This window comes from Lycium ferocissimum, chromosome 8 (genome assembly GCF_029784015.1).
Source record: "Lycium ferocissimum isolate CSIRO_LF1 chromosome 8, AGI_CSIRO_Lferr_CH_V1, whole genome shotgun sequence".
Lineage (NCBI taxonomy): Eukaryota > Viridiplantae > Streptophyta > Magnoliopsida > Solanales > Solanaceae > Lycium > Lycium ferocissimum.
This window is the reverse complement of record NC_081349.1, coordinates 12271868-12298179: the sequence shown is the minus strand read 5'-3', so window position 1 is coordinate 12298179 and position 26312 is coordinate 12271868. Positions and strand designations below refer to the sequence as shown.

The window sequence follows — 26312 nt, the reverse complement described above, 5'->3', positions numbered from 1 at the left end:
CTTTACGTAAACCTCACTAGAATTAATAATCATTATTTGTCCTAGTTTAATTGAAACAAATGGCAGTTAAATAAAGTGGCGGAGCCAGGATTTTCACCAAGGGTGTTCATACTTTTAGAATAGGGTGGGTGAGAAAAGAAAGAAAAGCAGTGCATGTAATTGTACTATGTTAATATAAAGGTGCAAGACTGACCTCAGTGTCCAAATCTGAAGAATTTGTGGAGGAAGTGAGAGTAGAAAAATCACAACTCCTACCCAAACCTATTCCCATATTCAGTGGTTGCAATCCCATAGTTGGCCAACCTTGTTCCTGCTCAAATCATATAAACCAACTATTCAAAAGAAAAAAATAATCCTAAAACAGAAACTAGCAAAATAGTGCTGAATATGTCTACTAATTTTTTTTAATCCTAATTTAACTTAGCTCAATTGTTGGTATTCTGCACATGAAATTGAAGATATGCATTAACTTCATTTCTCAAAAAACCATATCAACAAGTATATTAGGTCCTATGTTCAACATCAACAAATGATTTAGTTTTGCATACCAAACTCAAGGTGGCACTTTAGCTCTATTCAAAGTCATTCTCAGTACACATATTCAACAATCAATAGAAAAGGCTCGTATCATTCAAACGAAAGTACATTATTCGAAAAAAAGATCCCATGAGATCAGAAAACCTCGCGTGATTTTTATGTCATACCACATTAATAAGTGCAAGGATAAAGAAAGTACTGAAACAACTTATAGTTAAATAGAGTTTCACAAAACTAAAGGACTCTTCTCTGAGAAGCAAGAAAGCTTAATTAAAGGACCTATAGAACTCATCTCCATTTTGAGGAATCACACTCAAAACTTCCAACAAAAAACAGTTCTATTAATGAAAGCTTAATTAAAATATTACAATTGCACTCGACGGGCTTCATCTCTTGAAATGTTTTTATAATACACTCATTAGAAACATCTTTAAATACTTTCTTTTCTACAAAAGGCACCATTCAACCATCTAAGAATTCATCGTCCATTCGATTCCGCAAGTCATTCTTGATAAACTTCATTGCTGAGAAAGCTCTTTCAACTGCCGTGCAACAGTAGAAGCAAACAAACTTCACTAAAAGGAATACAAGAGAATAGGTTAAATGCTTCTTTGTCCCAACCAACTTTGAAAGTTTCCAAGTCCACCTAAATTGGAGAACCTTTTATCAATATCGCGAACATCAATAATGTAATTAGCAAGTCGATTCTCAATGGCCCTAATGCTAAGTCCATCAAAGTCATCAGGATATAATTCAGCCATTCTCACTATCTTTTTTATGTCAAAACTAGAAAATGAATCAATTGGATTCAAGCAAGCTACTCTATTAAGCAAATCACTTGTCACCTCGTTGAAACAGTCATTAAGTTCTTGTGCCAATCAATAATTTTATAAAACATATTCACACGGTAATGATGCAAAGTTGAAAGATCAACCACTTTATGTCGTGATCTCCCAGAGTTAGCATATGGATCATCATAATTGGGTAATGGAATTTTATGCTTGATACAGAAGGTTTCAACCTTTTCTTTAAGTAAATCCCATCCAATATTCTTTTTTAGGAGAGGATCCCATTCTTTATCTCTTAAAGCTTGCAACCTTCTCTTTGCTACCTTAACAAGAATCATGGCATTTGCAATATCCTGCTCCTTTTTCTGTAATGACACATTAAGATCGTATGTGATTCCTAAAATATCAGTCATCAAATGCAATAAGAAAACAGTCTCAAACGTTTGACAACTTCTGAGAAATCCCGATGCGCTTGCTCCTTCATCCGGAGTACTTGCATTTTCAACAAGAGTATCAAGTACATCAACAATAGAGGCAAAGTTACTAATAAAGTTTCCAAATGACTTGTAGTGAGATCCCCAACGAGTATCACCGGCTTTAATAAGACCAAGTTCATGATTGTGCCTCTACCCGTTTCTAGCTCACCCATATCTAATTCCTCTCGGAGTTTTTCTTTTTGAGACTCTCGAAATGCATCCACACGTTTAAAAGAAGCTCCCAACACAGTCAAAATATTTGGAACCAATAGTACAAGTTCTCCCACCTGAATACACTTTTTAGAAACCGCGACAAAAGTCAATTGGAGTTGATAAGCAAAATAATGAATAGAATGAGCCGATCTACTTTCTTGTTTAATCAATGTTTTAAGACCACCTAGCTCACCTTGCATATTACTTGCCCCATCATAACATTGCCCACGTACATAAGATAAAGTTAAAGAATGTTGAGCAAACACATCCACAATTGCTTTCTTCAGAGATAAAGCACTAGTATCTTTAACATTAACAAGTCCAATAAATGCCTCCATCACAAATCCCTTTTTATCAACATATCGCAAGCAAATAACCATTTGCTCTTTGCGTGACACATCTCTAGATTCATCAACCAATAAAGCAAAGTAGTCACCATTTAGATTCTCTATTATAGCCTTAATTGTTTCAATCTTACACGTAGTCACAATATTTTTTTTGGATATCATGAGAAGTCATTTTATTATTTTTTGGAGCATTTCCCAACACATAAGGTTTAATTCATCACATCTATCCGCGTACCATGAAAGAACTTCAAGAAAATTACCCTTGTTCAATGACGATTCACTCTCATCATGACCGCGGAGTGTCAAATCTTGATTCAGGAGAAGTCTTACCACATCAATTGAAGCATTTAAGCGAACCAAATAGTCGTGCTTACCTTTATCATCCAACTTGTGAAATGCAGCCTGAATGGATTGTTTTCCTCGCATTAGATCTTCACACTTTCTTTTTTATTGATTATGAACGCTATTCGGTGGACCAATATGTGTTGGAAGGCTATCCTTTCTTACTAATTTCTAAACCCTGTAGTCGAAAACACTTCATCGCCACCTTGATTAATGTTTTCGCCTTTGAATAAGTAGCAAGGCACACAATAAGCTGCATTTGCACTTGTACTATATTCGAACCAATCAGGATATTCATCAAACCATCCAGAAACAAAACGACGTGGTATTCCAAAAATGTCAGTTTTAGGGAACACATGACTCCGAGGTTGGCAAGGACGTTTTTGAATGTATGCCCTCCTTATCTCATCACGAATGTTTGGATGATAATCCAAAATTGGAGTTCTTTCAGCCGGGTCAGCCTTTAGATCATTTACATCAAATTTTTGTCTCAGAGAAGAGTGAGATGGTATTTCTATTTGGTCCGCATTTTCATCTCGATGTAGTTGATTTTGATTTTGAGACGCCGAACTTGTTTTTGGTACTTTACGGAAATATTTCTCCAAGCTCATTGAAACTTAAAACTGAAATAACGCTTTAAATGCATCACACTTGTTAAAAATTAGTCATACAAATTACTCCCAGGATAGATAAATCTACTCTAACATATTGATAGGTTTTAACAGAATTCAACCCATACAAAATAAGTTTTTACTAGCACAACATAAAGACAATATTACCGTATTAGAATTCAAGAATTCTTGAAACTTTGTTCAATTCCCCCAAATAGTACTAACTACTAAGTTATTAATTTTTTGATTATATGACCATTAGTTATCTACTAAGAGAAACTAAAATGTGAAACTAACTCTGTTCAAAGAAGAAAAAATGCACAAAAGCAATTTCAAGAAATACACATCAATTTCAGAGAGAAAAAAGTTTAATGCTATCAAAAAAATATAATATCTAACTAAAGGATAAGAAGAACTAAAGAATACCTTTTCACTGCAATGTCTTTGATGAAAAAATATAGCAATGGTTGTGGAGGGAAAAGGGTTGACACTTGAAAGAAAAGGGGAGAAGGGTTTTTTGTTTCTTTCAATGCAACAATGGCCAGTTATGTTTCTTTTTCCAAAGAGTGTAGGAGAAGACAAATATTGACTAGCTTTTATTTAATGAGTAACTATTTTTTTAATTTAAAAAAACAAAGTCAAACATTATAATCTAAATGATGTCATCCTGGCTGAATTTTAATTAATGAAAGAGAATTTTCGTCATTTGTAAAAAAAGGAAAAAAAAAGGTGGCCCAGCAGAGGCTCGAACCCGCGCTCAGAAGGAGAATTTACACACCCTTGGCCACTGGACCGTCACTCTCTACTTTGTCAAGGTTGTTCATCAATTAATATATATCCAAAAAAAAATATATATATATATATATATTAACCTATATACCCGGAAACTTTTTCCGACGAGCCATTGTTCATTTGACCACCCTTGGGTGGGGTGGCTCCGCCCCTGTCTTTGGCCTTATCAGACTCTTCTTCTGATTTGTTTTCACTGGGCTTTGAACTATATATGCCAAACAAACTCAATATGGCAGAAAATAATTGAGAGGAATCAACCAAGAAAAGAAAAACAAGTCAACAACATCAACATGTGTATTTGAAAATTAAATTGTCCTCAGGCCAAGATTGTTAATTAAATGTGGAGGATATAGGCTATGAACAAGAGATAATTGTTGGTTCTTTAAGTCTTTTTTTTATGATATAATAAAACATAAAGACACTGCTTTGAAATAAAACATAAGATCAAAAACTCTAAATTATTGAACAAAAACATATCCTGGATTATTGAACAAAAACACGTCCTATAGGCTATAAGTTATATTTAAAACTTGAAGACGGTTAACAATTAAATGTTCTGGGGGGTATAGTTGGAATAATCCTAAGTTGTAAAGTGTGCATCTGCAGCCATACCGAACAAATGGTCAAAAGTACAAAGGGTTGGTTGAATTCCCTCCGATCTGTATATGCATCAAATTAACTCAAGTCATAATATTAATCGGATGTGAAACGTCAACTAATTGTTTAATAAAATGCATGTATAGGTCAAATTTACTTTCTTTGAAAAAAGAAGATATAACATGAATTGATCATTGGTTCGACGGTTGCCAATGCCTGCTTCTAAGACGAATATTCAATTTCATGAACCCAACTGCCTTACCTTCTCCCAATCGCCAGAATAGTCATTGCTTATATGCAAAAGAGAAAAGGCCAATAGCAATAACACATAAAAAAAAATTGTAGTACTAGTTATTCTAGGATTGAGTTTGCTAGCTTAGAGAACAAACTTATACATCTTATTTACCTTCCCTACACAATAGGGATCGTTTAATTGCTAGTTAGAGTTATGCAGATCTAGGATTTGATGCTTGTGGGTTCCAACTCATTTCAAATTTAAAAAATAAAGAGGCAACACAAAGACCTACAGGTGACTAAGGGATTCGAACCCTTGACCAAAAGAAGCAATGCTTTAAGAGTTCTTTTTTGCCAACAACACACTTTGTTACTGGGTTCCAAGTCGTAATTTTTATATATTTGTTGGATTTTTCAATACAAATACAGAATACATGGGGGTTCCCGTGAACCCCCATATAATTAGCTAAATCCGCCCCTGTATGCAGGTACTAAAAATGTAAGAATTAGTTATAGTGAAATTTCTTTATTATTTTATGTAGGGTTTAGTTATTTCATCTTCTATCCAGCATAAAATAATACATCAATTCCCTCATAACTTTTATATGTATCAGTTTTGTGTGTTTCTAAATTGCAAATCAAACACCGTATTAGATACGTATTGAATTTTATACATAACAAAATATGATACTATTACTTGTCCGCAATTTAATACATGAATAACTTTAACTTGTAATCAACTATCAAACGTCCCTTGAATAACCTACTCCTCTTTGTAGTAGAAAAGTTAGAAAATATCTTTCACAGTGGACCCTTTCACTGTTATGGCTGATTTTTGAGAAGCCAGAGATTTTCTTTTTCATTTTTGCCTGCTATTGGTAAGGGAAGTGCATACTTTGTGATAATTTGACAAGGCTTAATGCATATACGCAGCCCCCTAAATCTGTCCCTTTTTTTTTATTTTGACACCTCAACTAAGTGTTGTTCCAATTGAACTTGGCCTTAAGTGTGTCTATCAAACACAATCCGACTTACATAGTATATACGGTGAGTTTCATTTTTTTTTTTAGCCTTGCGTGTGAATGTCAATCGCATCATACGTGAAAGTTCAACCAATTAAAACACCCCATCCATTTTAATTATACACATCAGATAGGAAGAAGTGTGTTACTATTTTATACAAGTGAAGAACCACCACTTCAAATAACAAAATTGGAAAATAAGAAATCAATATTGGAAAATAAAACTAAAACTAAAAATAAAAATTAAAAACTAAAACTGAAAAACAAGAAACCAAAACTGAAAAAGAAAAACTGGAAAAGAAAAACCCAAAACTGAAAAATAAACACTGGAAACTAAAATTTGAAAATCAAAAACTTGAAAATAAGAAACCAAAACCTAATATCTGATGTGTATAATTAAATGGATAGGGTGTTTTAATTGGTTGAATTTTCCACACAGGATGCGATTGACATTCACGCGGAAGGTTAAAATAATTAAAATTCACCATATATGTTATGTAAGTCGGATTGTGTTTGATAAATAGACTTGAGGCTAAATTCATTAAATAATACTTAATTAAAATGTTAAAATGAAAAAAAAAAAAAAAAAAAAAAGAAGGCAAATTTAGAGGATCGCACAAGCATTAAGGCATTTGACAATTATAAGTGCGGGCAAGTGTCCATTACGTCACATACCAATAAATATGGGGCTTTATGTAGTTGGCCTTTCACTGAGTATTGTACAGAAATTTGCCAATGGTTGATAGGTTTTAAACCACTTTAAATGCTCGATCCACCAAAAACATAGAAATGTTGGATTTAAAAAATCCTAGAGTTCTCTGCGTGTCCTTGGACAAATGCCGCTAGATCTTTTGTCTTTTTTTTTTTCTTTTTTTTTTTAAAGTATTTTTTTTCAAATCTTTTTATTAAAAACAATGACAAGAAAAGAGAAAGAAAAAGTGGACCAATATGTAAAGTGCAGTTCACCCTGTCATGGCCCAACACCAACTTAGGAGGTACTAATATTTGGCTAGTACTCTACCTCTTTTTCTCTTATTCTATTTTTTTTTTTTATCATAATCCAAGAATTCCCAAAAATGCATAAGGTTCAAAATTTAAAATATAATAACTTCATGAGCCTATACTTTAGCCTATCATTCTCCACTTAAATATGTTGGAATTTTGTAGGGTTCGAACTCGTAACGTGCACCTATCCACACGTGTTGGTTCTTTCCTCTAAATTGAAACCTTGTCGGTACATCAATTGGTGGAATTCCACCAGGCACCCAGTTACATTGTTACAAATATCTTCATAGGTGTTGGAGTTTATTGCATTTTAATATTAAAATAAAAATATTAAAGTGTATTATATCTTGTCATGTTAGTGGCCATAAATTGACAAGAAGGTGTTGGTGTAATTCATCCTACTAATTACCCCACTAAGACTTAAATTTGTCACCTCATCTCCTGTTCTTCCTCACTTAATTACCCACTACTCTTTAATTACTCTATGGATGAATTCTTACAACTATATCTAGAGGTATTATACCATGAGTTGTGTAATGAAAAATATTGAGAAGAGTGGGGAAATATTATAGTGTGCAATGAGGTTTGGAGTAATGAAAGAAAGAGTTGAGGGAAAAAAAAAATATTCTAAGTCTCCAACTTATTCACTACAAAAGAGCGTAATTTTTTATGTTGAAGGTAGGTGTTCTTATGGCGTAGCTTTGGACTCTTCAACTAGTCCGGAGTTGTTTGAGTCACACGACGTTGACAGACTGTTGTATCCTAAAGGGGACAAGTCAGAGTATTACTGCTGGACCGGTGAAGATTATACCGCAGTGGGCTTGAATCTCCTTAAAGAAAGCGAGATATCTGCACCTCAGCCCGAAGAATATTTATCTATTTTTCTTCATTTTGTTCATTTTATTTTCAACTTTAATAATTTGTGGTATATTCACCAAAATTTTTAAGGAGATTCATCTTTGTTACAGTTTGAAATGTCAACATCATTCCGCTTCGACGTCGCTAGATCTCTTTAAGAGATGGAAGGGTAAAGTATTTTTTTCTTCTACTTGATCAACTCAAGCGGAGAAAATGATACAACCCGGCTTGTGGAAGACACGGATTCAAACAACAAAAAAGCGGAAACTAGAAATGAGAAGAAATCAAAGATGAGATGTGAAGAAATTGAGATGAGAAGAAGAGGGATAGAAGCAAGACTCAATTAGTAAAGGAATTATAGGCAAATTTGGATATATGAAATCCAAACTCTCTTAATCGATTCCTATTAACGAACCTATACTATTTGAATTCAATTAAGAGTCAATCAAATGAATTCACAAATGAACAACTCTAATATGATATCAATGGAAAAGGTTTCAATAGCCAACAATGGAATCCACCATAATCAACTATCACTAATCACTAGACTAGCACTACACTAATTCTACCAAACAAACTATCACTCAATTTAGAGCATTCATCTCAACATCATTCTAAACTTCCTAATGAAATAACTAAGTGCAGTATTTATACTACTAGGCTAAAGAAGACTAACTAGCTTATTACAAAAATACTCTTAATGAAGTAAGGGCCTTGTTTGTTTGTCTTCTCAAAGGATGATGGCTCGTGTTTAAGGAATAGCCTCTTTGCATAAATAGCAACCTTCCGGCCTTTAACTTCCCAAGCTCGCAATTGTAGTCACACATCGGGCCTCTTTAAGAGGCAAGTTTTGGGCCTTGGGCTCTATAACTCCTCCTCCATGCTATCTCCCATAGCTTGAAGGCCCTCCAATCATTGTCTTCAAGTGCTTCCATAGCTTCATTCTCTATGAACATGGCTTCTAAAGCTTGAAACTCCTTGGCTCTGCTTCTAGTATAGGTCCTTGAAGAAGTTTAAGAAATTGAGCCCCTCGGATATCATATCACTACTTTCAGAATATATAATGTCACACCCCGAACCATGGCCTGGGTGTAGCACGGCACTCGGTGCCTTGCTGCATATGACCGAGCGAATCACATGGCTTGCTGAATCAACATGGGGCGTGAGCTGATGCAAAATATAATATAAACTTGCATGTTGGGAGCAAAACATGGGATTAAGGGCCTGTTTGGAAAGCCACCTGGTAATTGGAATGGTGTAATTACTAGTAATTACACAGCCTAGTAATTAAATGGTAATGTAATTACAATGACCTGTTTGTTTGTCATAATGTAATTACAGTGTAATTACAAGCGAGCTATTTGGTTGCACAAGTGTAATTACACAGTTAGTTTAATTTAAAAATAAAATTTAATTATAAAAAAATTAAAATTAATATTAAAAAATATTTTCCATTATAAATAATATTAAATTAGTTATTTAATAACACATTGTTTTTTGAAAATATATTAACTAATAATCCTATATTTGTACTAATATTGTAAAATATAATTGATATATATTTTTCAAATTAATAAGTAATATTTAATTTTAATTAATTATAAAACTTAAAAGAAGACTTTTTTGTGAGAACATCATGGATTGAATGTTTAACAAAAAAAAAATATTTATAAATATAATGCCATAACATTATTCAAATGTTTGACACAAAAAAATTCATCAAATGTAAGTGAAAAATAAATAACATGCAATGTGAAAGCAAATAACTTAAAATTGAAAATATAACCTAAATTCAAAATCCAAAAGAAAAAGTTTAACGTAATACTCTTATGTCGAATTCCAACATTACATTAGTAAGTTCCAACACAACTTAAGTAAATAATTCAAAAGAAAGGGAAAATATAAGTCTATAGCCTCATTCACAACGACATTCTATTTTAATAACGTCACTCGTTATATGCCAAGTTTGTTAATGACTCATACTTTCCAATATTAAGAAGTGTAGTTTCAAAAATTAGAATAATAACACGATAAGCTAAATGAATAAAATTAAAAAAAAAAAAAAAAAGAGCAATTACATCGAACCACAAGAAGTAAACGTTGGGAATAAGAAGGAAGGAAATGAAAAATAAATAATATAAAAAGAAAAGTACATTTTAAAAATTAAAATAACTAAAAAGTAAAAATAAAAAAGAAGTTAAAATAATAGAAATAAAAAATAAATTAAAAATAAAAAGAAATTAAAATAAACAAAAAAGAAACAAACTAAAAAGTAACCCTGTAATTATACCCAATTCTCAACCACTCCTTGAGAATTGGAGAGTGTAATTACACCCTCTCAATTACACTCAATTCCTACCTAGCTGTGTAATTACTTGGTCAAACAAACAGGCCAAACTGTGTAATTACACCCAATTACTCCTAATTCCAATTACCTGGGTGGCTTTCCAAACAGGCCCTAAAAAATCATAAGTTTGAAAATATATAATAAATGTTGAGCCATTACTGGCTATATGACTCTAAACATCTGACATGACATAACTGAACTAGTCTAGTCTATGAAACCTCTGACATGAGTCTGACTGCTAAACTGTTTACCGGGACAAGGCCCCTGACATACCTTAACTGCCCGACTGAAATAAACATAAATAAAGATAACACCTCGAATAGAATGGGGCTCACCAATAGCTGATACGAGCAAGTCCTAACGAGTCTCTCCGTTGTCCTGTAAAACTGCATCGTGAAATGTAGGTTCCTCGGTAAATAAAAGGGGACGTCAGTACACTTGAATTGTACTGGTATGTAAAGCAACTGAATGAACTAAGCATGTTACATGAAATAATATAACTGAAACTCAAACTGTATCTGTAAGCTGAACATGAACATGAGTATATCTGACATGAATATGTATATATATCATGAGTAAAACACTTTAAGTGAGAGAGCCTTAGTATAACCGACATGTAACTACCACGTAAGTACGTGACATCTGATTTCTGCCAGACCAGCTAAGCCATCATGTACCTTGCTAGGGTACAAGACCTGAACATGAACATGAATGGATTCAATAACCCGCAATGGGTAAACATGAAGGAATCGTCCTAACTAGGCGGAGCGATCCTTATCTTGCGTTGGCATACGTAGTTTCAGGCTGTCTGAGCCTCCTCGATAATCTGTGCAACTCCCAAAACATGAACATGGATATAATTGACTTAGTAGGCCATGAGTTATATAAACATGATTAGTGATTTTATTATAACATGAAAATAATATATAATATAACTTGTTTGGAAACATGTAGAAGTTCATGAAAATAAACATAAAAGTTCTTGCATTTAAGAACCCATGTAATGCAAAGTATGGGTTTTTCATGGATTACAGACAGATTCTCAGTAACCAGATTGGAATATTAAGAACACAGTAATGAAGTAATCATACAAACATGGTATATCATGGTACATGTGCTTAGGGTTATCATGAACATGTCTAGAACCCTAGTTTTGGTAAACTTTCGTATAATAATGGACGAATGATGGGTATACATTATTCATGTAATTTCAATATAAAAATATAATATTTTAAAAATAAAACATGAATAATTTATATCATATTCTCGCACTTTTCTAACAAATCTTGCAGGAAAAAGAATATATGGAAAAAGAGAAGAAGCAAGAACTAAAAGCCAAGAAAGGAGGATGCATCCGTGACAACTTCACCAAAGACTACCTAAAGTCAAGAGAAACAAAGTTATGACAAATTCTCACCAAGATTTCATGATAAATTATCATGCCAAATTCTCAAGATTGCATGATAATTTGCCATGCCAAATTCTCATCAAGGAAATATTATTATATTGAATTTCTCTTGCAATGTCTCACCAAGGCCTCTAGGAATTTTTCTATAAATAGGCATATGTCTGTGGAAGAAAGGGGCATCCCACTTTGTGTCTAATTTCCTATCTAGTTTTCTATGCTTCCGAGAAAGACAAGAATTACTCTTGGTCTCTTTCTCTAGTCTTTTTCTTATAGTAAAAATATCTTTAGTCTTTTGGAAGTTCTCTTTAGCTTTTCTTACTTCACAATGGAGTAATTTCTTTTTATTGGGATAGTTGATGAAGCTTGATATAATTATAATTCTGTCTCAGTTTCAATACATTCTTAGCTTGAAACCTTCAATTTATATTTCATAGTGTGCTGGAATATTGATCTTCAAATCATTATTATCACATCTATATATTTTATATCTAAGTTATCTCATATTAATTTTGTAATTCTCACGGAGAAAAATTAATATGTAATAACTGATGAATAGACTATTAGAGTGAGATTAATTTTTAGTAAGATTATTATTTCAAGTCTGTAATTTTACTTGCCTCAGTTTTAATTCTCACGGAGGAACTGTTGTGGGCAAGATTATTGGTTTTTAGTAAAAATATTCTCACGAAGTTTTTACTACCCTTGAGCACAATTCAGGCAAGATATTTCAATTTAATCATCGCTAAGCTTAAGTTAATTAATTGACATAACCTCGGGGAGTATTAATTAATTATTTATTTCTTATTGTGAAAATATAATTGTATTAGGAATAAGCAATTATTCTTTAGAAAATATGGGTAGAAACTGAGATTTTATTATAATGATATATCAAGTGAATTCAACGATTCCCAACTCTTTTAAAATATAAATCTTCCGGAAGTTATTCGCTTTAATTTAAGTAATTTATAATTCCAAACTCACCTTTCATCAATCTGATTCTCTCAAATAGTTGTCAAAATATTACAAGTCTGTAGCCTAGTTTTACAATTCCATGCACTTTGGGGGGAGTATATTTTAAAAAGGCACTTTCTGATTCTGGAGCATCAATAAATTTGATGTCATTTTCTATCTTTAGAAAATTAAATCTTTGTGAAACAAAAGACACAAATGTGTCGCTTCAATCTACAGATCAAAGTACTAAGAAACCTAAGGGAATAATTGAAAATGTGCTTGTAAGAGTAGATAAGTTTGTCTTCCCTGTAGATTTCATGGTACTTGAAATGGAGGAATGTCATGATGAACCAATATTACTGGGTAGACCATTTCTTACCACTGGTAGGGCAATCATAGATGTCCATCAAGGATAATTAATTTTAAGAGTTGATGAAGAAAGAGTCATTTTTTATATGCAAAAGATATTAAGATATTCAAAAGATGAAACATCATCTTCGTGTTTTTCGATTGACATGATTAGTGATCTTGCAGATGAATTAAAAAATGATCAATTAATTTCTGACTCAATGGAAAGATGCTTGGTCACATCAGGCACCACATAGGATGATGATCTCACCATAAAAAAAGAAGCTGAATTATTGAAAAAAGATTCTGAAGATGACAAGGAAGAAGTTCAATCTTTGATTGAACTTAAAACTCTCCCGTCTCATTTAAAATATGTTTATCTTGAGCAAGAATTATTTTTAGTAATTATTTCATCTTCTTTGACTGTAGTACAAGAAAACAGTTTGATTGCAGTACTACGAGCACATAAAGGAACCTTAGGGTGGACTGTAGCAAATATCAAGGGGATCAATCCAGTTATTTGCATGCACAAAATTCTCATGGAGGATAGCTACAAACCAATAATCCAACCTCAAAGGAGATTGAACCCTGCAATGCAAGAAGTGGTGAAAAATGAGATAATAAAACTTCTAGCGGCAGATATCATTTATCCCATTCTGACAGTCCTTGGGTAAGTCTTGTTCAGGTAGTATCGAAAAAGGGATGATGACAGTATTAAAAAATGAAAAGAATGAACTCATACCTGCAAGAATAGTTACAGGATGGAGAGTATGTATTGATTACAGGCGTCTCAATGATGCCACCAGAAAAGATCATTTTCCTTTAACTTTTATTAATCAAATGTTGGAAAGAGTGGCAGGATATGCATTTTATTGTTTTCTTGATGGATATTCAAGTTATAACCAGATATCAATTGCACCAGAAGATCAGGATAAGACTACTTTCACATGTCCCCATGGAACATATGCCTACCGGAGAATGTCATTTGGTTTGTGCAATGCACCTGCCACATTTCAACGCTGCATGTCTGCAATTTTTTCAGACATGAATGAAAAGTTTTTTGAGATTTTTATGGATGATTTCACACTTTTTGTCACGACCTAATTTACCTAAGCCGTGCGGGCACTTACCTTTTCTACCTCGGTAAGCGAACCCTTAACCCAATGATAAGTCATACATGAATAATTAGATCAAGAAACAGAAATTGAATAAACACGTAAGTCTCACGATATTATATAATAGAAATATTGCGGAATAACAAGAATACCCCCAGGGTCTAGTCTAAGTCATACAAGAGCATCTAAAGGAATAAATACAAGTCTGGAGCAATAATATATAAAATGTCTATGTCTCTGAATGGGAATAATAAGACATAAAATGATAGAGAAGTCTTCAAGGCAGCAAACGACCGTGCTCACCCTGGAGACTCGAAACAGTGCTGAAGAAGACGATCAGCCACGAGAGATGGAAGCAGAACTAACCTGATACTCTGCATTCATAAAGGAATGCAGCAAGTGCAGGTCAGTACAATACAATGGTACTGGTAGGCATCATCGGCCGACTAAGCATAGCTAACACAATTCAGATAATAAAGCAGATAAGCAAATAAACCAACAAGTATAAGTCAAACATAATAGAAGCCAAGTATACGTCGTCACCTAAGTAGAACATCTAATCCCAATTATGCCAAGTCTCAATATATCAATCCGAATCCAACATCACAAGTACAACATCTAATCATCTCCAAATCAAGCCATAATGCAATGCAATGCAATAATGTATGAATGCAATGCAATGCCATGCAAATGCTGTGTATACATGTACTCTGGATGGAAATATCGACATCTCGGTAGCACAACCCAAGGTGACTCGCGAAGTCTAAGTGCCACCCATCCCGGATCTTTATCCAATAGACAGACGGAACTCGGGATCTTTGCCCACGGGAGGTTCTCACCGGTACCACCCTGGGGGACCGGCGGAGTCCATGCACTCACTCAATCCAGGATTTGGGGACTAATATCGGATATCGTACTCTCACGTCACTCAAGTAAAATCGAGCCCAGCTCATCAAAGTGTTTCATCAAGTATCATCAGTATCTCAACAGTATATCATGAAGAATGAGAGTTCGTGTAATGCATGGATCATCATCAATAATCATGCTCAATATCACAAGTACCAACAATGGGTCGGCCAATAATATATCTGATTCATAAGTACCAACAGTGGGTATGCCCGGGGCGGAGCCACCCCCACCCAAGGGTGGTTAGATGAACATCCTTCGTCGAAAAAAGTTTCCGGGTATATAGGTTAATTTTTTTTTTTTTTTTTTGGATATATACTAATTGATGAACAACCTGGACAAAGAAGAGAGTGATGGTCCAGCGGCCAAGAGTGTGCAGATTCTCCTTCTGCGCGCGGGTTCGAGCGTCTGCTGGGACACCTTTTTTTTCCTTTTTTACAATTGACGAAAATTCTCTTTCATTAAGTAAAATTCAGCCAGGATGATGTCGTTTAGACTCTAATGTTTGACTTTGTATTTTTAAATTAAAAAAATAGTGACTCATTAAATAAAAGCTAGTCAATATTTGTCTTCTCTTACACTCTACGGAAAAAGAAACATAACTGGCCATTGTTGCATTGAGAGAAACAAAAAATCCTTCTCTCCTTTTCTTTCAAGTTTCAACCCTTTTCCCTCCACAACCATTGCTATATTTTTTCATCAAAGACATTGCAGTGAAAAGGTATTCTTTAGTTCTTCTTACCCTTTAGTTAGATATTATATTTTTTTGATAGCATTAATTCTTTTTCTCTCTGAAATTGATGTGTATTTCTTGAAATTGCTTTTGTGCATTTTTTCTTCTTTGAACAGAGTTAGTTTCACATTTTAGTTTCTCTTAGTAGATAACTAATGGTCATATAATCAGAAAATTAATAATTTAGTAGTTAGTACTATTTGGGGGGAATTGAACAAAGTTTCAACAATTCTTGAATTCTAATACGATAATATTGTCTTTATGTTGTGCTAGTAAAAACTTATTTTGTATGGGTTGAATTCTGTTAAAAACTATCAATATGTTAGAGTAGATTTATCTATCCTGGGAGTAATTTGTATGACTAATTTTTAACAAGTGTGATGCATTTAACTGTTATTTCAGTTTGAAGTTTCAATGAGCTTGGAGAAATATTTCCGTAAAGTACCAAAAACAAGTTCGGCGTCTCAAAATCAACTACATCGAGTTGAAAATGCGGACCAAATAGAAATACCATCTCACTCTTCTCTGAGACAAAAATTTGATGTAAATGATCTAAAGGCTGACCCGACTGAAAGAAGTCCAATTTTGGATTATCATCCAAACATTCGTGATGAGATAAGGAGGGCATACATTCAAAAACGTCCTTGCCAACCTCGGGGTCATGTGTTCCCTAAAACTGACATTTTTGGAATACCACGTCGTTTTGTTTCTGGATGGTTTGATGAATATCCTGATTGGTTGGAATATAGTACAAGTGTAAATGCAGCTTATTGTGTGCCTTGCTACTTATTCAAAGGCGAAAACATTAATCAAGGTGGCGGTGAAGTGTTTTCGACTACAGGGTTTAGAAATTGGTATAGAAAGGATAGCTTTCCAACACATATTGGTTCACCGAATAGCGTTCATAATCAATGAAAAAGAAAGTATGAAGATCTAATGCGAGGAAAACAATCGATTCAGGTTGCATTTCACAAGTTGGATGATAAAGGTAATCATGACTATTTGGTTCGCTTAAATGCTTCAATTGATGTGGTAAGAATTCTCTTGAATCAAGGTTTGGCACTCCGCGGTCATGATGAGAGTGAATCGTCATTGAACAAGGGTAATTTTCTTGAAGTTCTTTCATGGTACGCGGATAGATATGATGAAATTAAACCTTATGTGTTGGGAAATGCTCCAAAAAATAATAAAATGACTTCTCATGATATCCAAAAAGATATTGTGACTCATGTAAGATTGAAACAATTAAGGCTATAATAGAGGATCTAAATGGTGACTACTTTGCTTTATAGGTTGATGAATCTAGAGATGTGTCACGCAAAGAGCAAATGGCTATTTGCTTGCGATATGTTGATAAAAAGGGATTTGTGATGGAGGCATTTATTGGACTTGTTAATGTTAAGGATACTAGTGCTTTATCTCTGAAGAAAGCAATTGTGGATGTGCTTGTTCACCACTCTTTAACTTTATCTTATGTACGTGGGCAATGTTATGATGGGGCAAGCAATTTGCAAGGTGAGCTAGGTGTTCTTAAAACATTGATTAAATAAGAAAGTAGATCGGCTTATTCTATTCATTGTTTTGCTCATCAACTCCAATTGACTCTTGTCGCGGTTTCTAAAAAGTGTATTCAGGTGGGAGAACTTGTACTATTGGTTTCAAATATTTTGACTGTGTTGGGATCTTCTTTTAAATGTGTGGATGCATTTCGAGAGTCTCAAAAAGAAAAACTCCGAGACGTATTAGATATGGGTGAGCTAGAAACGGGTAGAGGCCTGAATCAGGAACTTGGTCTTATTAAGGCCGGTAATACTCGTTGGGGATCTCACTAAAATTCATTTGGAAACTTTATTAGTAACTTTGCCTCTATTGTTGATGTACTTGATACTCTTATTGAAAATGCAAGTACCCTGGATGAAGGAGCAAGCGCATCAGGATTTCTCAGAAGTTGTCAAACGTTTGAGACTGTTTTCTTATTGCATTTGATAACTGATATTTTAGGAATCACATACGATCTTAATGTGTCATTACAGAAAAAGGAGCAAGATATTGCAAATGCCATGATTCTTGTTAAGGTAGCAAAGAGAAGGTTGCAAGCTTTAAGAGATAATGAATGGGATCCACTCTTAAAAAAGAATATTGGATGGGATTCACTTAAAGAAAAGGTTGAAACCTTCTGTATCAAGCATAAAATTCCATTACCCAATTATGATGATCCATATGCTAACTCTGGGAGATCACGACGTAAAGTGGTTGATCATTCAACTTTGCATTATTACCGTGTGAATATGTTTTATAAAATTATTGATTGGTATTTACAAGAACTTAATGATCGTTCCAACGAGGTGACAAGTGATTTGCTTAATGGAGTAGCTTGCTTGAATCCAATTAATTCATTTTCTAGTTTTGACATAAAAAAGATAATGAGAATGGCTGAATTATATCCTGATGACTTTGATGGATTTAGCATTAGGGCCCTTGAGAATCAACTTGCTAATTACATTATTGATGTTCGCGATATTGATAAAAGGTTCTCCAATTTAGGTGGACATGGGGAACTTTCAAGAAAGTTGGTTAGGACAAAGAAGCATTTAACCTATTCTCTTGTATTCCTTTTGGTGAATTTTGCTTTGCTTCTACCAGTTGCCACTGCGACAGTTGAAAGAGCTTTCTCAGCAATGAAGTTTATCAAGAATGACTTGCGGAATCGAATGGAAGATGAATTCCTAGATGGTTGCATGGTGCCTTTTGTAGAAAAGAAAGTATTTAAAGATGTTTCTAATGAGTGTATTAGAAAAACATTTCAAGAGATGAAGCCCCGTCAAGTGCAATTGTAATATTTTAATTAAGATTTCATTAATAGAACTATTTTTTGTTGACTGTTTAGTGTGTGATTCCTCAAAATAGAGATGAGTTCTATAGGTCCTTTAATTAAGCTTTCTTGTTTCTCAGAGAAGAGTCCTTTAGTTTTGTGAAACTCTATTTAACTAAAAGTTTTTTCAGTACTTTCTTTATCCTTGCACTTATTAATGTGGTATGACATAAAAATCACGCAGGTTTTCCCGGTCTCATGGGATCTTTTTCTGAATAATGTACTTTCATTTGAATGATACGAGCCTTTTCTATTAATTGTTGAATATGTGTACTGAGAATGACTTTGAATAGAGCTAAAGTGCCACCTTGAGTTTGGTATGCAAGACTAAATCATGTGTTGATGTTGAACATAGGACCTAATATACTGTTGATATGGTTTTCTGGAGAAATGAAGTTAATGCATATCTTCAATTTCATGTGCAGAATACCAACAATTGGGCTAAGTTAAATTAGGATTAAAAAAATTAGTAGACATATTCAGCACTATTTTGCTAGTTTCTGTTTTAGGATTCTTTTTTTTCTTCTTTTGAATAGTTGGTTTATATGATTTGTGGAATAAGGTTGGCCAACTATGGGATTGCAACCACTGAATATAGGAATAGGTTTGGGTAGGAGTTGTGATTTTTCTACTCTCACTTCCTCCACAAATTCTTCAGATTTGGACACTGAGGTCAGTCTTGCACCTTTCTATTAACACAACACAATTACATGCGCTGCTTTTCTTTCTTTTCTCACCCACCCTATTCTAAAAGTATGAACACCCTTGGCGAAAATACTGGCTCCGCCACTGGCCGGGCAACCATGCGATCCTACTTATGTAGAGTCTTTTGAGAGTTCTGCCTCTTATAGATCTCAAAACCAAAAATATCCTACAATTAGATTGTTTGAGAGTCTTACAAAACTTTCGAGAACTAATGACGACGGAGACACTTTCCTGCTTGCAAGCAAAGTTCCCAATGATAATATACTTAGTGTAAACTAGCACTAAGATCATATTTTTGGAATTAAATCATGACACTTCTAAAACATCGCAAAGGACTCAGAAATTTCAAGTATTTCCATATTCTTTATATTCTTGTCTATTTTTCAATTGTTCTTTTTGTTTAAAATTATTGAAATAGAATATTTTATGGGACTTGCATATGTTACATGTTTGAAGTTGATGCTTCATTTCATGATAGGTAAAACGTTTTTTAAAGTTTCCTATTCTAAACGTTAACTTGCCTATCTACTCCTTGTTTTCCTAGAAAAAAAAAGAAGAATTTAATTAGAAGATAGAATCCCTATTTTACTAGAGAATAGAAATAGTCATATACTGGCTTCTCCTTATGTGGTGAGTGAGTAACTACAGTGACAAATAAGAGGGAATAAATAAGTGATATTAGTTGTCACAAAGCATCTGGAAAGCCAGTTCAGGAAGTTAAAGGATTAAAAGGAATAAAAATAGGTTTAGTGAAAATCCCATATGACCTTGATAGAGAGCATAATTAACTAGGTTTTTGAGAAATCTTTTAACTTTTGATTAAGTTAATAAAAAAGGAAGTGTCCACTAATGGAATAGTCTCATGGAGTTCCTATTCCTCCTTCCCCATTTTGTTAATGACCAATCATTCCCACTTTCCTCTTTAAAACTAAAGAATTATCTTTAACATAAAAACTCTTTTTGTTAGTGGGCATTTTCCTTTTTGTGCCATCCATATTTCCTTTCTAACCCCACTCCCCCACCTCTAAAAAAAAAAGCCTTTCCCACTCTGAAAAGTTCTTTATATACTCCCTACATGTGAACCTTAGATCCCTGTATAGTTACAGAATTTTTTAAATGAAATTATCATCTATTTGTTAAGGAAAAGGTACATTCAGGTGCTCATACAATTTAATGAAACTAAAAATCATAAAGTTATTCATATATGAAGATAAAGATACAATGTACAAAATATATAAAAAACAGTGATCAAGATCTAAAAAGCTTTTGAGTTTTTCTCTCTTTCTTGTAGACTAGACTAATTTAAAATCTTACAATAAGTGGGAATTCAACTTTAGGTCCTTGGTGATTGAGTTGAAAATATATATAATATATTCATAATTTGGTATTTTAGCATTTGAAGTTTCTCAACTTAAGAGTGTTGAACTGTTGATAGTTTCGCTTACGGGTGTGTTGTGGAGGCAAATATCTTTTAGAAAATGTTTTCTACTAATTTTTTTATGTTCCGTTGGTTAAAATATTTATTAGGAAGCATTTTTTCTTGAAAAACAAGCTCCTTAAAAATGAGAAAAAAGATTTTTCTAGTGGAAGTAGAGAAAACAAGTTCCAATTAATTGTATCCTCTCCACCATCAAGCACACCTCTTATCTTCACCCACATCCCCGTAGCCCCCATCCCCATTAACGAAAATGCCAAAAATTGCTTTAAACTATCAATTTGTTTGTTTGTTTGTCTTTTTTAAAAAAAAAAAAAATCCACTAGGCATTGTGGTGCCTAGGCCTATTTTTATATTTTTTCTCTAAACAAATCCAAAACTGTTTTTACAGATGTAGCCATATGTAACCATAGGCTAATAAAAATTGCATAATTAAACAACTGACCAACTTAAGACTTATAAGATGTCTTAAATTGATACTACGAAATGATAGTGTAATTAAAACTAAAAACCTGAGAATTATATGTAAAAGTTGATAAGCCCATTTTTGGCCAGTATTTGACCAAAAAACTGCCTCTGTAGACTTGTGAATTATCCAGTATCCTTTGTATGTGTTGATTGCAGCATCCTTTGTGTACCAACTAAGATCAAAACAATTACTCTTAAGCTGCAATTCCCTAGTAGGATGAGTACTATACAGTACTAATACCACCACCAACGAAACCACATCAAAAAGGAAACTGCATGATCCAGTGTCAATGTAACCATCTAACATAGTATTGTTTTTCTTGTATCTCCTGCTGCTAGCTTCAATGTCTTGTATGGTGCTATGTGTTATTTGAAATATGCAAAAAACACCAGCAAACCAAAACCATGTAGACTAAGAAATTCTGCAGCTTTCCCTGAAACCATGTAGGTTGCACATGAGTCCTTCTTGAACCTGCATCTGTAGTCTAGTTGTTCCTTCCATAGCATTATGATATGCATGAAGAACCAGACATCTTCCCAGTTTGTTGTTCCAAGCTGTGCACCAGTAGCCCTCTTTGTTTTCAAGTTTCTGCTGAAACCAGCTGCTGCATTCCATGTATCTCCATGTCAAGGTACCATAAATCATCTCATGTACTTCCATCTTGCTTGCATTATTTCTTCCCATCCTTGCACATAAAGGTCCTGCTGTCATCATGATCTTCCTGTTTGAACCATCAGCATTGCTAATCCTTTGGGAATGAAAAAACTGTCCAAAAACCATGTCATTTCCTATGTGATTAGGATCCATGGTACAAGGTATTTGAATAACCTTATAGAAATTGTCTGTAACCTTGTATTCATCTTTCCATCCAAGTTCTGAATCTCCCATATCATTTCCTATATGAATAGGATCAATAGGCCAAAGTATGTGATCAACTTTTGTTATACTTTGAAATAGATCATTTCCAACCACAGTAGGATTCCAATTCCAAAGTATATTAAAAAAACTGAATATTTGGTGTTTGAGATCTGAAAGACCATGTCATTTCCTATGTGACTAGGATCCATGGTGCAAGGCATTTGAATAGCCTTGCAGATAATGGCTTCAATCGAGGCTTGGACCATCTCATTTCCAAACTGAGAAGGATCAGTATTCCAGTCCCTAATAAAGATCCTGTTTTTCTGAGATTTTGACTATTCCATGCATGAAAGGAACCTGCAAAACGGTAAATGATGTTAGTGTAAAAATAGATCATCATGTTCTCCTTCCATAGGATTTGAACATGATGACAAAGATCCTTCACACCAGCACCAACATCATACTCCTCAACCCATGCCACTCTTTTCCTTAAGCACCAAATCCCAAAAAAAAGGTCCAGAGCTACCCTCCTTCTACATATTGTCACATTATCAAGAGGATGGACAACTAGTGCCAATACCACACCCTGATAACATGTCAATAAGTAGGTCTTTATCCAACCACCATCAACCCTTCTTACTTTATTTTCACCAATGACCTCAGGCCACCCTAGCTGACCTGAGATTCCAACATCTTGGTGGAGCACTGAATAAAACCATCCCACTTCACTTCCTGTGATCAATGAATCAATAGGATGATAGAAATCAATACACTTAATGATAATTTGCACCACTTCATTTCCATATGCTTTAGGATCGCCCCACACAAATTCCTGCAGATTTATATGAACTTCTGGTGCCCTTGATCTCTTTAATGAAACCAGCTTCCAATATAACCAAATAGTTATCATAGAAATCAACCATTATACTCAACTCCAGGACTTGAGTACAATGATTAGTATTCTTCCATTTCAATCCACCAGACTTCATCAATATCTCCTTTGGGTTCTTCTTCTCAGACAAGGACATTGTAACTTGTCACTTTCTACCCTTTGAGTCAAGTTCATCAAAAGACTGCACATTAACCTCTCTATGGTCCAAGGCAACATTAGCTAAGTGATCAACTAATTGATTACCTTCCCTCATAATGTGTAGAACTTAAACATCAGCATTGTCTATAATATCCAGCAACTCCTCTACTGCAAATGCTATATTTCATGGTGGCTTCCAAACTCTATCCAAAATGTTCTTCAAGAGTAAAGAATCAGTCTCTAATATGAAGAAATAAACATGATTTTCCAAGCAGTATCTAGTAGCCTCCAACAATGCTTGTGCTTCAGACTCAGTGTTGGTATTGTTCTCCATTTCCTTAGCCTTTGCATACACCAGATCACCAGAAGAATCTCTTACACAAAAGGCAAAGGAGCTTCTACCAGGATTTCACTTAGTAGCATCATCAGTGTTACATTGCAACCATTTAGCTAGAGGAAACTCCGATAAAATCTTAGTGACCTGCAACTTTGGAACAAAATTCTCCAAGACTTTCAATATTTTAGACCATTTATGTGGCACAAACTTGATCCCAGGTTTCCTTACCCTTACCAACTATTGAATATTTGTTGAAGATTGATATATGACTCTGCTGGTAGTAACCTTATTTTTATGCCTATCTCTATTTTTTTCTTCCACAATTACCACACAACAATAGAAGGGATTGTATAAAAAATAGGCTTCATTCTAGGCAATACATCAGCAGTCCACCATGCCATAATGACTTGGTGAAGATGCATACTTGTAATATTGATTCCTGCAGTTGCACAAAAGTGACTCCAAGTTCTCTGAGCTGTTTCACACCTTAAGAATATAAGAGGAACTGTCTCTTCTCTAGGATTAGCACAACAAAAACATTTTGATGGCATATGGTATCCCCAGCTTTTAAACACATCATCCAATGGCACTTTAAAGTGTCATACCCTCCACCTGATTAATGCAATCTTAAAAGGCAGTCCCTTCACCCATATCTTCTTGTACACCTCTTTTTTTCCCCTTTGCTTCTAACAGACTCCCATGCAGACTTGACTGAAAATTCACCCCTAGTTTCAAGCATCCACTAAGGTTTGTCAGGCTCATCTAGCTTACTAGGTAGTTGAACCTTATTGAGAATAAATTCAGCAAGGTCATCAAGTAAGTTGTTTCTAATTGCGTACTTCATGCCACCTTCCTTCAGTTACCATATCTGACACATTTTCAATAGCTTCATTGCAATCAAATTCAGGTGGGGTAATGAAGTATAAAGGCCACAGGCCTTTCCAGTTATCAAACCAAAAAAGGCAGGATGCCATTTTAAGTTTCCACCATATTTGATGATCAATCAAGTCCCTGGCCCTCAATATCTTTTTCCACACATGAGAACCTCTCTTCCATGGCACCAATACTGAATTGTTATTCTTCAAGTATTTCATTCTCATAAATGAGCTTTATAAGGAAGGCTTAGTCCTGAAGTTCCACCACAACTTTGCAAACAGGGCCATGGACATATCCTTTGAAGATCTAAAAACAAGTCCCCACCCCCGATCCATAGGCAAGTAAGTTTTGTGCCATTTAGCCTAATGCCTATTACTTTCTCCAATAGTGTTGCTCTAGAAAAATTGAGCCAAAATCTTATGTAATTTTTCAATCACAAAAGAAGGAGGATCAACTGCTGAGAGTAGATGCATTGGCGTTGCTTGTAGGACATGCTTCAGCAAAACAGCCCTTCCTCCAAAGGAAAGTAACTTTCCTTTCCATCCCTGCAATTTGTTCCTCACCTTAGAAAGAAGGTCTGAATAAAAGGACACCTGTGTTTTGCTATAATAGATAGGACAACCAAAATACTTCAGAGGAAAGGCTTGTCTAGTTATACCAGTAACTCTTTCAACCTTTTGTACCTCCTGTAAATCCACCTTATCATGCAGATACACAGAACTTTTGGTTTTGTTGATTAGCTGGCCTGATGCTTGTTCATACTCAGTCAAGATATTCATAATCAATCCCAATGAAATTTCACATGAAGATGAAAATATGATGGTGTCATCAGCATATGCTAAGTGGTTTATTTTGGGACTCCACTTAGGCAAACCAAATCCACAAAACCATAAATTCTCATGCAAAAAGTTCAGACTTCTTGACAGCACCCCAGTAGCTAAAATGAACAATGTAGGTGACAATGGATCTCCTTGTTTGACACCTATAGTTGAGTGGAAAAAATCATAAGGTTGACCATTCAAAAGCACAGAATGCCAATAATTTCAAAGATGAAACTAATGAACATTTCACAGAATCCCATCTTCCTCAAAACATTAGTAAGAAAAATCCATGATAGTCTATTATACTCCTTTTTCATGTCTAACTTCATTACCGCGTTAGGAACTTCCTGCTTATTCCTTCTTTTAGTTCTAATTCTAATATCAGTTATAATCTCTTGAGTTAGTAGAATGTTTTCTACTATGCTTCTCCCTTTTACAAAACCTGCTTGATTCTGAGAAATCAAATTAGGTAGTAAATGCTTCAGCCTCTCATGCACACCTCTAGAAAACACCTTATTACCAAAATTACTCAGACTTATAGGCTTCATATATGAGTAGGTTACAACCTCTTTCTTCTTTGGCAATAAAACAAGATTAGTGTGAGTGATGTATCTTGGCAATTCCATTCCTCTGACGAAATCCCAAACCATATTGAATACATCATCCATAATATCCCAACATACCTAAAAAAATAATGCTGAAAAACTATCAAGTCCTGCTGCACTAGCACTGTTTAAACCAAAGACTACATTTTTTCACTTCCTCTTTAGTTGGAATAGCTGTTAAATCATCTTTTTGCTGCCTAGTGATCAATGCTGGGACATGTTTCAATATATCAAACTGAGTAGGCACTACAGTTTCATGGAATTGAGCTTCGAAAAATCTCACAACTTCCTCAGCCATATCTTGTTCTTCCTCCAACCATTGCCCTTGACTGTTTTGAATTCTCTTGAGCTGTAGCATTTTCCTTCTTCTATTTACATGTGCATGAAAGAACTTAGAATTCTTGTCCCTGTCACACCCCGAACCATGGCCTGGGCAAAACATGGCACTCGGTGCCTTACTGCATGTGACCGAGCGAACCACATGGCTTACTGAATCATCATGAGGCATAACATGAACAGAATATAACCTGAAATGTGATGAGCTTTTATAAAACATGAGATGTCATAATAATTTAATGAAATACTTGTTTAAATCATGAATGATGAAAAATCATAAATTGAGCCAAAGATGGCTACACGACTCTGAGTATCTGACATAACTGACTGACTAGTCT

The 26312-nt window shown here is 34.4% G+C and overlaps 3 protein-coding genes across 3 annotated transcripts; 1 reads left to right on the top strand and 2 right to left on the bottom strand.

The window, feature by feature from the left end:
- Positions 1 to 1378: 1378 nt before the first annotated feature.
- On the bottom strand, positions 1379 to 2787 carry LOC132066034 (uncharacterized). The gene is made up of 3 exons (XM_059459437.1): positions 2622 to 2787; positions 1971 to 2462; positions 1379 to 1920 (listed from the first exon to the last, which is right to left on the bottom strand). Exons 1-3 carry the CDS (start codon positions 2785 to 2787, stop codon positions 1379 to 1381), a joined length of 1200 nt encoding a protein of 399 aa, XP_059315420.1.
- A 13779-nt stretch (positions 2788 to 16566) lies between these two features.
- On the top strand, positions 16567 to 18467 carry LOC132066033 (uncharacterized). The gene is made up of 4 exons (XM_059459436.1): positions 16567 to 16860; positions 16923 to 17105; positions 17265 to 17436; positions 17551 to 18467. The coding sequence occupies exons 1-4, from the start codon at positions 16567 to 16569 to the stop codon at positions 18465 to 18467; spliced, it is 1566 nt and encodes a 521-aa protein (XP_059315419.1).
- Positions 18468 to 24607: 6140 nt separating this feature from the next.
- Positions 24608 to 25996, bottom strand: LOC132066031 (uncharacterized). The gene is made up of 3 exons (XM_059459435.1): positions 25793 to 25996; positions 25476 to 25716; positions 24608 to 25194 (listed from the first exon to the last, which is right to left on the bottom strand). Exons 1-3 carry the CDS (start codon positions 25994 to 25996, stop codon positions 24608 to 24610), a joined length of 1032 nt encoding a protein of 343 aa, XP_059315418.1.
- Positions 25997 to 26312: the final 316 nt, after the last annotated feature.